Source organism: Acipenser ruthenus, chromosome 51 (genome assembly GCF_902713425.1).
Source record: "Acipenser ruthenus chromosome 51, fAciRut3.2 maternal haplotype, whole genome shotgun sequence".
Taxonomy (NCBI): domain Eukaryota; kingdom Metazoa; phylum Chordata; class Actinopteri; order Acipenseriformes; family Acipenseridae; genus Acipenser; species Acipenser ruthenus.
This window is the reverse complement of record NC_081239.1, coordinates 1,458,364-1,473,735: the sequence shown is the minus strand read 5'-3', so window position 1 is coordinate 1,473,735 and position 15,372 is coordinate 1,458,364. Positions and strand designations below refer to the sequence as shown.

Here is a 15,372-nt window from a genome sequence, read left to right as displayed (position 1 = left end):
ATGATAATTAGAGAATTAAACGATTATTGAGATTCCAAATGGAGTTACTCAATTTAGAACACGTGTGGGTCCATTCATTGCAATCGTGTTCGGCGCTTCTACCGCCATACTCAATTGTATTAAAAGTTTTACATATTTTAGCTGCTCAAAATGCATGTTTTGTTTCATATCAGTATTTATTTATTTATTTAAACTTGGATTTGACTCTTTCTGACTGGACTGTACCACAGTTTCTCGCGGTATCTGTCTGTGTGACAATTTATCAGAAACGTATTTATTTTACACTACGCGCAGATTAACTTCTAGATATTAATATGGAAAAAATAAAATATGCTCGACACGAATCTACCCTGTAATACATGAACACCATTTATTATTACATAAAATGATAGTGTGTGTGTGTGTATATATATATATATATATATATATATATATATATATATATATATATATATATATACACACACACATGCACGTTTTAAAACGTCACTGTAGTTTCGTATTGTCACTTACACCTCAAATTGACTCTATAGTACTGTACCACACACCTGTACAGTACACAGCATCACGTGTCACGTGCCTGTTATTGTTGAAATCTGTTTTTCACCAGTTTAGTTGTCCATGTCCATGTCCTAGTTCCAAAACTCAATTTAATATATCGTCCCCAGATATGTTAAACCACGGCACTGCAGCGTCACCATGTGGACATTTTGAGAACTGCAGAAGAAAGCGAGCATTTTGAAAATACTGTATCAGTCGAACAATTTATTCTGCATCTTTTTTACCCCCCCAAATAACTTGAGTTTCGTTATAATTAGTCACATTTTAAAAATTCAAGCACAGGTCTACAAAGCAGTGAATAGTGTTAAGTAGAGATGTGAACGTGACTGCTTCCCTGAGTACAACTGGCTTCAGATGCGGGTCCAGCAGCTGCCACCAGAGGGGGCCAGCACCACTGTAAGAGATAGGGGCTTGCAGGCCCAGTTGCTGCCACCAGAGGGGGCTGACACCACTGTAAAAGATAGACTGTTACAAACACTGCTTTAAAAAACCACACCAAACAAAAAACAAAGTTAGTTTCTAGCACCAATTATAAAGGCTACCTACTTCAAAACTGAAGCCCTACTAGAAACTTTTAAAATATGTTTATTTATGTCATTTAAACATTATAAATACTTAACAGACAATACAGCGTGCCGTATATGTTCCATTTTCTAATTATTATTACTTGTTTATTTAGTAGACGCCTTTATCCAAGGCGACTTACAGAGACTAGGGTGTGTGAACTATGCATCAGCTGCAGAGTCACTTACAACTACGTCTCACCCTAAAGACGGAGCACAAGTGACTTGCTCAGGGTCACACAATGAGTCAGTGGCTGAGGTGGGATTTGAACCGGGGACCTCCTAGTTACAAGCCCTTCTCTTTAACCACTGGACCACACAGCCTCCCTAATACGTGCATTATGTTCAAAATTCAATACCAGCACTTGCACGTAGCTTATTGAGAGAAGGCCAACAAATAAAGCATACCTAGCTGGCCCTACGGTAGAAAGAACTTAAAAAAACACAGTATAGTGTACTGTAGCCAACTACAGTTAAAATCCTGCACACGTGAAAAAACACGACTGTATTTCAACACGGCGTCTTTCTGTTTGTTCTACAGTTCTCTGGTCAGTGTCAGTGGCGAGCAGAACTTGGAGGAAAGCGATGTGATGCATGTGGGCAGAACGTTTTTGGAAACCCCAGATTTGGGTGTACTTATAAGTATCTGGGCTGTGTTATTATTCTCATTTCACACACACACACACACACACACACACACACACACACTTTGTCCGCCTTCGTGAGGCAAGCGGAACTCGCTGCTTTGTTCAGCCGCGTTCCCCACAAACCGGGGAATGTTTTGAGTGAGACCCCAGCCGCCGGGGTCATGAACCGCGCTGCCATAGAGACGGGCTAAAGCCGATCGACCTGAGCCGATTACAGAGTCGACGAGAATATTAAAATAACAAAATAAAATATATATGTATACATAAAATAAATATAATAACAACAGGAGATCAAACTATGTCCGCCACGGCACCGCTGGAGAACAAGGAAAAGTAAGATATTGCTTTTTAATACAACTGCAGTGGCAATAATACGCTCGATAAAAACAAATATATAAATATATATTTAATATGTAAAGTAGTCGTCACACGTACTCAGTGTTAGCGGAGAGATAATTTAAAAGCCCTTCATTGAATTTAAAACGTGCTGTAGCTACCAAATCAATGTTGCTGTGCGTGACTGTATATGAAGCAAATATTGAAATACTAAAATATATCCTCCCGTAACAGCGATTCAGCGACAATACAGTATCGCTTTAAACTGTAAAGGGGTTATACGATGTATCTGTTATGATACCAGAGTAAACATACTGAAGTAATATATCACTTACAAATAACTCTTTGTATCTCGGTTTAACAAACACTGATATTAATACGATACACATTACACTCTAATTTCTCAACGTTTTGTTCAGAATTGTATTTTATATAGTAACAGCAATGACACGGACGTAACACATCTGGTTTTATATCTGTCTGTCTCCTATCGATCTAAATCTATATTTATATAATCATAACCAATTTAGTAATTTTAGCTGTTATCTCTAGTCTAATGAGTGCAGGTAAATGCATTATATATTAGCTGGGTAATTTCTGAATATGTATCTTTGTATAAAATAAAAGTATTTTCTCAGGGGCTGAAACATCCACATCTAGATTCCACCACAGCAATAGCGGGCCAGTCGGTTCAGTGTGTTTCCTGGCGCACAGGAGGGCTGTCCAGCCATTGCTAACACCGTTTCCATTGCTGTCCAGCCATTGCTAACACCGTTTCCATTGCTGTCCAGCCATTGCTAACACCGTTTCCATTGCTGACCAGCCATTGCTAACACCGTTTCCATTGCTAACACCGTTTCCATTGCTAACACCGTTTCCATTGCTAACACTGTTTCCATTGCTGTCCAGCCATTGCTAACACCGTTTCCATTGCTGTCCAGCCATTGCTAACACCGTTTCCATTGCTGTCCAGCCATTGCTAACACCGTTTCCATTGCTGTCCAGCCATTGCTAACACCGTTTCCATTGCTGTCCAGCCATTGCTAACACCGTTTCCATTGCTGTCCAGCCATTGCTAACACCGTTTCCATTGCTGTCCAGCCATTGCTAACACCGTTTCCATTGCTGTCCAGCCATTGCTAACACCGTTTCCATTGCTGTCCAGCCATTGCTAACACCGTTTCCATTGCTGTCCAGCCATTGCTAACACCGTTTCCATTGCTGTCCAGCCATTGCTAACACCGTTTCCATTGCTGTCCAGCCATTGCTAACACTGTTTCCAATCCTGTCCAGCCATTGCTAACACCGTTTCCATTGCTAACACCGTTTCCATTGCTAACACTGTTTCCATTGCTGTCCAGCCATTGCTAACACCGTTTCCATTGCTGTCCAGCCATTGCTAACACTGTTTCCATTGCTGTCCAGCCATTGCTAACACCGTTTCCATTGCTGTCCAGCCATTGCTAACACTGTTTCCATTGCTAACACCGTTTCCATTGCTAACACCGTTTCCATTGCTGACACCGTTTCCATTGCTGTCCAGCCATTGCTAACACCGTTTCCATTGCTGTCCAGCCATTGCTAACACTGTTTCCATTGCTGTCCAGCCATTGCTAACACCGTTTCCATTGCTGTCCAGCCATTGCTAACACCGTTTCCATTGCTAACACTGTTTCCATTGCTGTCCAGCCATTGCTAACACCGTTTCCATTGCTGTCCAGCCATTGCTAACACCGTTTCCATTGCTGTCCAGCCATTGCTAACACCGTTTCCATTGCTAACACCGTTTCCATTGCTAACACCGTTTCCATTGCTGTCCAGCCATTGCTAACACCGTTTCCATTGCTGTCCAGCCATTGCTAACACCGTTTCCATTGCTAACACCGTTTCCATTGCTAACACTGTTTCCATTGCTGTCCAGCCATTGCTAACACCGTTTCCATTGCTGTCCAGCCATTGCTAACACCGTTTCCATTGCTAACACCGTTTCCATTGCTAACACCGTTTCCATTGCTAACACAGTTTCCATTGCTGTCTTTCAGTTCTGAAGCTAATTCTAAGTGGCTGGATGCTCACTACGATCCTGTGGCCAATCTGAACACGTTCTCCTCATGCATAGGTAAGGAAAGAGAGCTATATAAACATCTAATGTGCTGTTATTATTATTATTATTATTATTATTATTATTATTATTATTATTATTATAGTAGTAGTAGTATTGCTACCATGGTTATGTTAGGGGGTTAACTATTTCTTTTAAAAAGCAACGTTTCCAATGATATTGAACTCGAAAATAACAGGAAAAATGAATTAATAAAAACAAAAAAACTTAAAATAATTTGTGAGTTTAGGCTAGTAGTGTAATTTAAAACATTATAATATATATGCAGAACATATATAACTAAGCATAAGTTATGTGTCTATAGGAACTTATATGAACAATTATGCCCGGTTATGTTTGAAAAAGTATGTATGTTCTTGTGTTATAATAAATGCATTGAATATGATATTCCTATATACAGTACTATAGTATAATATATACATAGAATGTGTCATTGTTGAATTTACTTTACCAGGGATGGGAATAAGACTCCTCTTGTACAGCCGTTTCACCCATTCCAGGTTTTACTTCTACGAGCTTGATCAGCCACAGTGTACAGGTAACAAGCTCAGGTGTGTCTTAAGCTCATAGTAAAACCAGGAATGGCTCAAAGTGCTGTGCGATGGGAGTCTTATTCCCATCCCTGTGCTACTGTAGTTAATACCATGTTACTGAATTCTGCTGATCTGAGTTGAGTTTTGAGATTTTAAAGTCTTCTTTCTTTTTTTGTTTTCTTAAGCTCTAGCAGATTTAAATGGCGATGGGGAGAGTAAGGTAGGACAAATAAAGGCTACTTTTTACAGATGCGAAAAAATTATATATATATAGAGAGAGAGAGAGAGAGAGAGAGAGAGAGAGAGAGAGAGAGAGAGAGAGAGAGAAAAGAACGTTTGTCTGTCTGTCTGTTCCTTTATGCATTCGGACCCCGCAGGAGCCAGTGCAACCAAACTCTGCACGGCCTCCTCTTTCATCCAGGGGAAGGTCCAGGGCTATGTTTGGATCTGAAATTTTGACCCCCGGGGTACTTTATTTAGTAACCCCATTGCTGGATCACTACAGTAGCCATGTATCTCAAATTAAAAGAAACTCAAATTAAAAGAAACTCACAACCCTCCCCCCCCAAAAAATAAATAAATAAAAAGAACAACAATTTAAAAAAAAAAAAAAAAAAGAAAAAAAAAAGAAATGGCAAAAACCAAACAAAAATAGTTAAAAAAAATGGTCCGAGCGACACCAAAGATCGGCAACTTATAGGAAACCATAAGGCTTCCGTTCCCCAATTTGTCATGCATGAAATATTTCATGCATGACAAATATTTATATATATTTATATTATTATTATTATTATTATTATTATTTATTTCTTAGCAGACGCCCTTATCCAGAGCGACTTACAATTGTTACAAGATATCACATTATACAGATATTACATTATTTTACATACAATTACCCATTTATACAGTTGGGTTTTTACTGGAGCAATCTAGATAAAGTACCTTGCTCAAGGGTACAGCAGCAGTGTCCCCCGCTGGGGATTGAACCCACAACCCTCCGGTCAAGAGTCCAGAGCCCTAACCACTACTCCACACTGCTGCCCTAATATAATATATATATATTAAAGCGACTTACAGAGACTAGGGGGTGCACAAGGAGGTTCAGTGACTTGCTCAGGGACACACACACACACACACAGTGAGTCAGTGGCTGAGCCCGGGATTTGAAACTCCTGGTATCAAGACCCCTTTTCTTTAACCACAGGACCAGCAAACCTCTCGCAATGTTAGAAAAAAAGATACTGACATTGTTTTCTATTTTGCATCCATTTACATTGACCTAAGTGAACAGCACCTCCAGGGGGTGTGTGTTACTCATGTGTTTTCTTTGTGTGTGTGTAGCTGGTTGTAGGGGACCTGGGCACGGGAGGTTGCAATATGAAGCTGAAGGTCTACAAGGGAACCACCCTGATGACTGACAACACACTCCTGGATCTGCCCACGGGGCTGACGGCTTTCCTCATGGACCAGAACGAGCCACGGACCCCCGCCGTCGCCGTGGCCTCGGGACCCTTCATCTACGTGTACAAGAACCTGCGCCCCTATTTCAAATTCACCCTGCCCCCCCTCGAGGTCAACTCGCTGGAGCTGGAGGTGTGGAGCCAAGCCAAGGAGGTGGGGGTTACTGGTCACCTGGAGCTAGATTCACAAATTCAACAGCTATGGACAAAAGCTTTGCATCGCCCTGTAGAATTCGTCTTAAAGTCGAATGAAACCTGCTGAATAGTGATGTACGTTAACGTATTGAATTGCATTTCCTGCAGGATAAAATTGATCCGGTGACCCTGAAAGAAATGCTGGAAGGAATCAGGTAAAGTTGGCCAAAAAAATAAAATAAAAATACTGTCAACTTTTTTTTAGAGACATGTTTCCATATTGAGGCCACAAGGTTGTTTTAAGCATCTGTGTTTTAAAAAGCCCTCAGAATCTGACGACTGGAATGCAAAATAATATACAGCAATGTACACATTTATTACTTCGGTATTGCTTTTGATTTGTTGTGCATATGGAATCACAATGTACAAAGTGATTAAAAACCTCGAACAATATTTAAATTTCTCTGCAGTGGACGTTTTGAAACAACGTTCTCTTCTCCTGTCTGCTGTACTGTGAAGAGATTTTCGACGAGCATGATCTGTCGCAGTCATTTATTTTTTTAATCTCGTTCAATTTCAGGTGCAAGGCTGAGGTCCCGCTGTCTGTCAGATCCCTGAAGTAAGTCTGAATGAACCTTTGTAGAATAAAGAAACAAATGTGTTGATCATGTGATGAGCCTGCAAGGTGTTTAACTCTTTCAGTCCGGAATTATTTTTGTCCCGCTGAAGAATGCAAAACGAAGTGATGTAATTCAAAAAGGAACTCCTGTATTGAGTATGCATGAGAACAGGGCACATTAATTATTATTATTTTTTGCATGTATTTCTACACAATCTCAGACTGGACCTACGAGTCCCGTGAGGTTCCAGCGTGATTTCCGACAGCGTGCGTTAGCATACGGTACTAAGATAAGGACTGAAAAGGGTTCAGTTGTTCTGGAGGGAGAGGTGACCATTTCTCAGTGCTTACTGACCCCGAAGTGTTCTCCAGAATCGATCGATCCATCACCTTTGACACCGTTCCTTGTGAATGTATCAGGCCCCCTGTCTGTCATTTGTAACCAGAAATGTGTCTGCTGGTTTTCATTCCAACTGAGCTCTCAATTACTTAACTAGATGCTTAATTGAACTGATAATTTGTTTAATTATAGACCTTTTTAATTGTTTATAGCTCTTAACAGTTGCATATTTCAAGTTAGCTGTAACATTTTATAAGTAAATTCAACTCTGCAACTGTTTAAGAGCTGAAAACAATTAAAAAAGGTCTAATTAAGCAAATTATCAGATTTAGAGAAATGATAGCAACTTAATATTGGAGCGACACAATCCATTATCAATCAGATTGATTGCAAACACTAGGAAACAGTTTTTTTTTTGTAAAGAAACTTTTAAGACAGCTTTTATTTTCCATTCAGGTTCTTGATGTTGGAGCCCCAGGAAATGGAGACATTTGTTAACCTGTACAAAAATCAACCACTCAAACGGCAGGTATGTGTGCGTGGGTATCTAGATATGTTTTGGGAACTTGATACTAAGCCTTCCTAGACTCTATATACCATTGACCTAAACTCAGATGAAGGCAGTAAAGGTTTAACTTTTAAACAGTTAAAAAAACAAAAAAAAGGCATTTTACTAAACCGGAAATGTAGTTTTTTGCCGGGGGGTGCGTGTAATCCCTAACACCAGCCCAGCTGTTCCAGAGTGTGCTCGCTCTCCGCTCCAGACTGTCATCACCTGCATTGGCACTCTGAAGAAGAACATGGCGGACGACGACGCGGTGAGCTGCCTGGTGATCGGGACGGAGTGCATGGAGCTCTATATCCTCGACCCCGAGGCCTTCACCGTCCTGGCCAAGGTGAGACCGAGAGAGCGGGACAGCCGTGCTTCGTGTGGGAGGCTTGGTTGTCCAGCGGTTAAAGGGGGCTTGTTACCAGGAGGTTCCAGCAGGTTCAATCCCAGCCACTTCACCTCCTTGTGCTCCATCCTTGGGATGAAACAAACAAGGTCCTATTGGAAGTGACTCTGCAGCAGCAGCAGCGGTTGTTGATGATGCATAGTTCACCCCCCTAGTCGATTTGAATAAAAGCATCTGCTAAATGTAAAATAACTCCACTATGTTGGTATTACTGCATAATCTACCACTTTCGACTGACTTTACTGACCCCTAAACCCAGACCAGGCAGTCCAAGATTAGCACTAATCGTCTTCAGTGTCCGACATGCATTTCCTCACACAGGTTTCAATTGCTGAGATTTTGAACCCTCCTCCTTCTCTCCCCTGCTGCAGATGAGCCTGCCCAGTGCTCCCGCGTTCATGGATGTGACTGGGCAGTTCGACGTGGAGTTCAGGGTCACAGTCGCCTGCAGGAATGGGAACATCTACATCCTGCGGAGGTGGGAGTGGCTCGCACACAGTGCTATGTGATTCAATATGTTAACCTAACATTATTCAGCAGGTTTCATTCGACTTTATGAATGTGTTCATTTTATAGAGTGATGCAAAAACTTTTGGCCAGAGCTGTAGTTTAAAAGGGGCATTGTTTATAATGCAGCTGTTCTAGATGACGCTTGCTGGTCCAGCGGTTAAAGAAAGGGGTTTTGATACCAGGAGGTTCAAATCCCAGCTCAGCCACTGACTCACAGTGCGTGACCCTGAGCAAGTTATGTGCTCCGTCATTCGAATGAGACGTAAAACACACAAGGTCCTATTGGAAGTGACTCTGCAACAGCAGCTGTTGATGCTCACCTCCTAGTCTTTGGATAAGTGTGTAACTGTAAAATACTTTGCAGGGACTCCAAGAAACCCAAATACTGCATCGAGCTGTCCTCCCAGCCTGTAGGGCTGGTCCGGGTGAATAAGAACATTGTGGTGGGCTGCACTCAGGAATCACTGCGAGGATACACTCAGAAGGTACAAGCATCCCCAACCTTACACCCCTAATCATTGCATCTCCAGCGCTACCAAAGAATGACAACCCCCCCCCCAACCGGAGACCTTCTGCTGTTATCAGGATTCTGCAGGGTTAGGGTTTCAAAAATCCTTTTTTTTAATAGTATTTTGAATGCATAGTAAACCACAGCAATTGAAACCTGTGTGAGGAAATGCGTGTAGATTATGCAGTAATACTAACGGCTAGTTTTCACCCAGATTAACACTAATCTCTGACTACCTTCCTGACGTTTAACATTGGGTGGTGCAAGGCAAGTGCTAATCCAGCCCCCCAAAAAAAGGAACTCCTAAATCCATTCTTTCACTGTTACTACTTACTCTAAATAAGGTAACCCCCCCAGAGTGGCTCAGCCACGTGGTGCGCAGGGTTTGAGTCCTGGCTGTGAGAAGTTGCCGGTCTTTGCTGGGAACTCCGAAGGGAGCATCGCATTGGCTCAGGCGTTCCCATGGGTTAGGGAGGTAAAAACGGCAGAGGCTGTTTCTCCTCATCGCGCTACAGCGAACCCTGCTGGCCAGGCGCCCTTTGAGCTCAGAGCAGACACCTGCAGGGCTGGCATTTGTCCTCCAGGGGTCAGTAGCTCGCTGACATCCTCGCTCGAGTTCCTGGGTGTGGAAGAGGAAGCTGGCTTGGTCGTGGGATTGGAGAAAAACGATTGGTCATTCCAGATTGGGAGAAAATTGGGGGGGGGAACTAATTATTTGGACACACTAAATAAAAAAAAAAAGTTTACCACTTTTGTTCACTGTATTTTTGCAGTTGTCAGGTGATTTCCCACTATGCATTTACCATAGTTTACCTTGCTCTGCCATGCTTTTTAATATGCTTTACCATAACTCGCTGTTCTTTACCATGCTCACCTGTGCTTTTTAATGTGCTTTATTGAGCTTTTACTGTGGTAAACTGTAAGGCAGTACAAACCGTACAGTGTATACAACATTTACACATAGTGAAACGTTGAACCATTGTGCTCCGTCCTTTGGATGAGACGTAAAACAAACAAGGTCCTATTGTAAGTGATTCTGCAGCACCTGCTAAATGACTCGGTAATAATAATGTTCATGGTCACAGCTGCGCTGTTCATGTGTGTCTTTCAGGGTAAGAAGCTGTGGACTGCCTTTCTGCCGGCTCCTATCACCACAATGGGAGTCATGGACCACAAAACCAGGGGCTACCAAGCTGTGCTGGTGGGACTGGCCAACAGCGAGGTCCACGTGTACCGCGAAAAAAACCTGGTCAACATCGTCAAGAGCCCGGTAACTCAGGGAACACCAACAGCGTTTCCATTTATAAACAGCCAGACTGGATACAGCATGCATTGACTACAGCATTCAGTGTTATTAGCACAGGCAGGAAACTTTACCATTTTAGGATTGAGGCATAATTAAGAAAGGAGGTTCCCGGGTTCAAATCCCAGCTCAGCCACTGACTCACTGTGTGTGACCCTAAGCACTTAACCTCCTTGTGCTCCGTCCTTCGGATGAGACGAAAAACAAACAAAGGTCCTATTGGAAGTGACTCTGCAGCAGCATAGATGCATAGTTCACTCCCTAGTCGCTCTGAATAAAAACGCCTGCTAAATTACTAATAATAATAATTTCTGCTCCAGGATGTGGTGACCAGCATTTGCTTTGGGCGATACGGGCGTGAGGATGGGACACTTATCATGACAACGAAAGGTAAACCTTCAGGCAAGATTAAAAAACCACGTACTGTGAAAGAGTTGATCAGATTTCTTATCAATCCCTGCATAGAACATATGCTCTGAAGTTAAAATGGTTTTGAGTGCAGTCTTCGTTTTTGTGCTGTATTATAAAGTAATATGTTGTGTAAGGTGTAAAGCTGCACAATTATTGGGATGGAGCGCTCCACAGAAAGCAGGTGCTGACAGTCAGGTGAGGGTCGCTGGTGTCGATCGGGCTGATTTACCGTTCAGAGTGAAACAAGTGAAGGAACAGCTGCTTGGGTTTGTGATTTGCTGATTTTCTTAGGCTCTGCGGAGAACGGCGATCCACACAAACCCAAGCAGCTGTTTCTTTGTTTCACTCTGAGCGGTTAATCAGCCCGATCGACACCAGCGACCCTCACCTGTGCACAGCTTGATCCGGACCATCGATTAATCGGTTTGTGCAGCACTAGTAAGGATTCTCTTGTTATAACATGCAGAAAGACAGGCCGACGTAAAACTGTGCTACGTTCTCCGGAAGACACGAAACATTCTCTTTGAGGTGTTGCTTGTTCTCAATACCCCAACCCCAATCAAGAACGGATTTCAATCTTAAGCCTGGCTTGTCTTTCTACACCTTTTAGTAAATGTTTCTTATTTTTTTCTGTTTTTTAGGCGGCGGTCTCGTTATTAAAATCCTGAAGCGCACCGCGGTGTTCGACGAGAAAGACTCCACCCCGGGACCCCCCATGGCTCAGAGCATCAAGCTGAACGTGCCCAAGAAGACCAAGCTGTACGTCGACCAGACCCTGAGGGAGCGGGAGAACGCAGTGGGTACGGAACACAAGACGTGGCTTTCACTGGCATCCGGGGCTTAGAGAGACCACACTGGTCACTAGAGGCAGTCCAAATCTGCAGGACTGTGCCAAAAAAAAAAATCTGATATCTGCAGAGCATCTTATGTGTTTAGTGATTATTAATAACGGCTTCTAAAAATGGAAACCAAGTAAACATAATCATATCAAGCAATGCATGGTTAACTACTTTTAATTACTTTAAGTACTTGACGATTTAATATGTCAAACAAAAACATCAAATCACGTGAGACTTCTTTATTGGGCCACTTTTTGGAAAAGGATGTATTGCAAGGTACCAAACCATGATGATACAAGAGTGTGGAAAATCTAGAAAAGGGTATTATTATTATGAATTAGTCATTTTAGCAGACGCTTTTAGCCAAAGCAACTTAGAGATTAGCTGGGGTGAACTATGCATCGCAGCTGCTGCTGCAGAGTCCCTTACAATAGGACCTCGGTTTTACGTCGTCTGAAGGGAGAATGAATCCGGAACGGGTTGTAGAGTGAATGAATGAATGAATGAATGAATGAGTGACTGTGTTTCTGTGTCAGGGATGCACAGAGCGTTCCAGATGGATCTTTATCGCCTCAGACTGAACGCTGCCCGGGCCTACGTCAAGGTTCTGGAGTCCAGCCTGTCCCCCATGTCCTCCAGCGTCTCGGAGCCTCTCAGAATGAACGCTGTGGTGAGTCAACATGCACACACACATGCACACACACGCCGACACGCACACACAGCTCCACAACGCTGACACCTACGGCTCTGGCCAAAAGTTTTGCATCTCCCTATAGAATTAACTAATTTTGAAGTCGAATGAAACCTGCTGAATAATGTTACGTTGACATATTGAATTGCATAACGCTTGCACCCCCTACCCCCATCTACTTAACTGAAAAACTGACTCAAATGGAAACATGTGACATTTCGAAAGCTGCTGTTATTGCAGGTCCAGGGTCTTGGGCCTTCCTTCAAGCTCACCCTGAACATCCAGAACACCTCAGCGTGCCGGCCGGCAATGAACCTCTGCATCAGCTTCCTGTACGATCAGAGCCTGTACTCCATGAAGACAGCCTTCTTCAAGGTCAGGAACAACACGGGACTCCCATTGCACGCTCTGATCCATTCCTGGTTTTACTACCAGCTTGATTTGCCACCGTGTGTGTAGTGACAAGCAGGAATGGATCAAACCACTGTGCAATAGGAGTTTGATCAATTCCTGGTTTTACTAGCAGTTTAACAAGACACACCTGAGCGTGTTACCTATACACACTGGGGCTAAGCAAGCTTGTTTTATAACCTGGAATAGGTGAAGCTGCTATGTAGTAGGTGTATTTCTTAATTGAACCCTGTGTTCTTTCCATTGTCTCCTTGCAGATTCCAATGCTGGTGCCAGGACTGAACTACCCCATTGACACCTTTGTGGAGTGTCTCAGTGACAAGGGCATTTCAGATATCATCAAGGTAAGGTTACACCGCTCCGTTAAAATCACTGCAGCGGGCTTGCAACAGGGAGATGCAGCTTTTATATGATACAGTAAATGTGAAGGGCAGCCCATGTTATACCCACAGGGCTGTCTCCTATATACTGTCTGTATGTCACACACTTTGTTTTTTTAACATGCTTTACAATGCTTTAACATACCTCTCTGTGTTTTACAATGCTTCCCTATGCTTTACCAACCCTCTCTGTGCTTCACAGTGCTTCCTTATGCTTTACCAGACCTCTCTGTGCTTTACAATGCTTCCCTATGCTTTACCAGACCTCTCTGTGCTTTACAATGCTTCCCTATGCTTTACCAGACCTCTATGTGCTTTACAATGCTTCCCTATGCTTTACCAGACCTCTCTGTGCTTTACAATGCTTCCCAATGCTTTACCAGACCTCTCTGTGCTTTACAATGCTTCCCTATGCTTTACCAGACCTCTCTGTGCTTTACAATGCTTCCCTGTGCTTTACCAGACCTCTCTGTGCTTTACAATGCTTCCCTGTGCTTTACCAGACCTCTCTGTGCTTTACAATGCTTCCCTATGCTTTACCAGACCTCTCTGTGCTTTACAATGCTTCCCTATGCTTTACCAGACCTCTCTGTGCTTTACAATGCTTCCCTATGCTTTACCACACCTCTCTGCTTTACCAGCCTCTCACTAACCAGTTACACTTTGCTATGCTTTTGCTATGGGACACTCTAATGTGGTTGTGCTGTTTGATTGCAGGTGTTTGTTCTCCGGGAGGGGAAGACCGCCCCCTTGCTCACTGCACATATAAACATGCCGGTCAGCGAGGGGATCGTGGTGAGCTGAGACCCTGGGCATCTCTCCAGCTGAATTCCACGGTCAGGGATCAACACCACCTCTCAGAGGAACCTGCAGTTCATTTGTTGTGTTCAATACAAACTGTTACTTTGTTACCACCTTGTTGAATGTGTTACTGAAATGATCTCACTGAACCAGGGGTGTCAAACTCCAGTCCTCGAGGATCGCGGGGGCTTCTGTCTTTCATTCCAACTTAAGCTCTCCCTGGACTGGTCACCTGTAAGGGTTCAATGTGTTAATCACAGGGGGCTCCTCATGATCTAACCTGCTGGCCCCCATAGTTGTTTTTTTTTTCAGTTTTCTCTAACATACAGCTATGGACAAAAGTTTTGTATCACCTAGAATTTTAGGATTGAGACATGATTTAAAAAACAATTAAAAAAATATATATATTAGATTTAACATGTAGTCAAGAAATCGATACTGCAATGTCACATTTTTTTAATTTGTCAGTTTTCCGTTAAGTATATGAGAAAACTACAAAGCGGTGTGCAATTCAAGATGTTAACGCAATATTATTCAGCAGGTTTCATTCGACTTCATGAAGCTAAATTAGTTCATTCTGTAGGGTGATGCAAAACCTTTGGCCAGGAGACCAAATCTATTATCAAGCCCCTGTAGATGACTGCACAGTGCAATGTATATGAGTGTTTGTACAGTTCAAATTGTTTTTTGTATGTTTTATTTATATGGTTCGGCTTGCTTTGTCCTAGGCGGTTGGCTTTTATTAACATGTACAGAGATAAAATTACATCTTGCAAAATAACTCCTGTCCTGTGGATTACTTCTGGAAACGGGAAGTATGCGAGTAGCAAAGAACTTTGGGTGTAGAACTAGAACAGACCCCCCCAAGAGACAGACCTTTGTGTTTTAATTGACTCATCGCTGTCGGACAGCAGGCACAGGGGTCCCCTGGGACCGAGGTTGGAGATCCAAGGAGGTCATGATGAGGGTGTATAATGGACTGGTGAGCTCGCACTGAGAATACTGTGTCCAGTTCTGGTCACCACAGCACCAAATGGACATTGTAGCCCTGGAGGGAGTCCAGCGAAGAGCCACCAGACTAATCCAGGGAAGGAAATAAGACTCCCGTTGCATAGCAGTTCAATCCATTCCTGGTTCAAAAACGAGCTTGATTAGCCCCAGTGTACAGGTAACAAGCTCAGGTGTGTCTCTTTTTTTAAAACTCATATGACAGCCAGGAATGGATCAACCTGCTTTTAAATGGCTT

The 15,372-nt window shown here is 42.9% G+C and overlaps 1 protein-coding gene across 1 annotated transcript; it reads left to right on the top strand.

Annotated features, from left to right (window-relative positions):
• Positions 1-1,870: 1,870 nt before the first annotated feature.
• On the top strand, positions 1,871-14,907 carry LOC117967763 (Bardet-Biedl syndrome 1 protein homolog). Its single transcript, XM_059015950.1, has 17 exons — positions 1,871-2,104; positions 4,150-4,226; positions 4,948-4,982; positions 6,104-6,376; positions 6,526-6,572; positions 6,938-6,976; positions 7,773-7,845; positions 8,081-8,212; positions 8,644-8,750; positions 9,147-9,267; positions 10,402-10,560; positions 10,914-10,983; positions 11,646-11,804; positions 12,380-12,513; positions 12,775-12,909; positions 13,203-13,289; positions 14,043-14,907. The coding sequence occupies exons 1-17, from the start codon at positions 2,070-2,072 to the stop codon at positions 14,127-14,129; spliced, it is 1,770 nt and encodes a 589-aa protein (XP_058871933.1). The 5' UTR covers positions 1,871-2,069; the 3' UTR covers positions 14,130-14,907.
• The last annotated feature ends 465 nt before the right edge of the window (positions 14,908-15,372 follow it).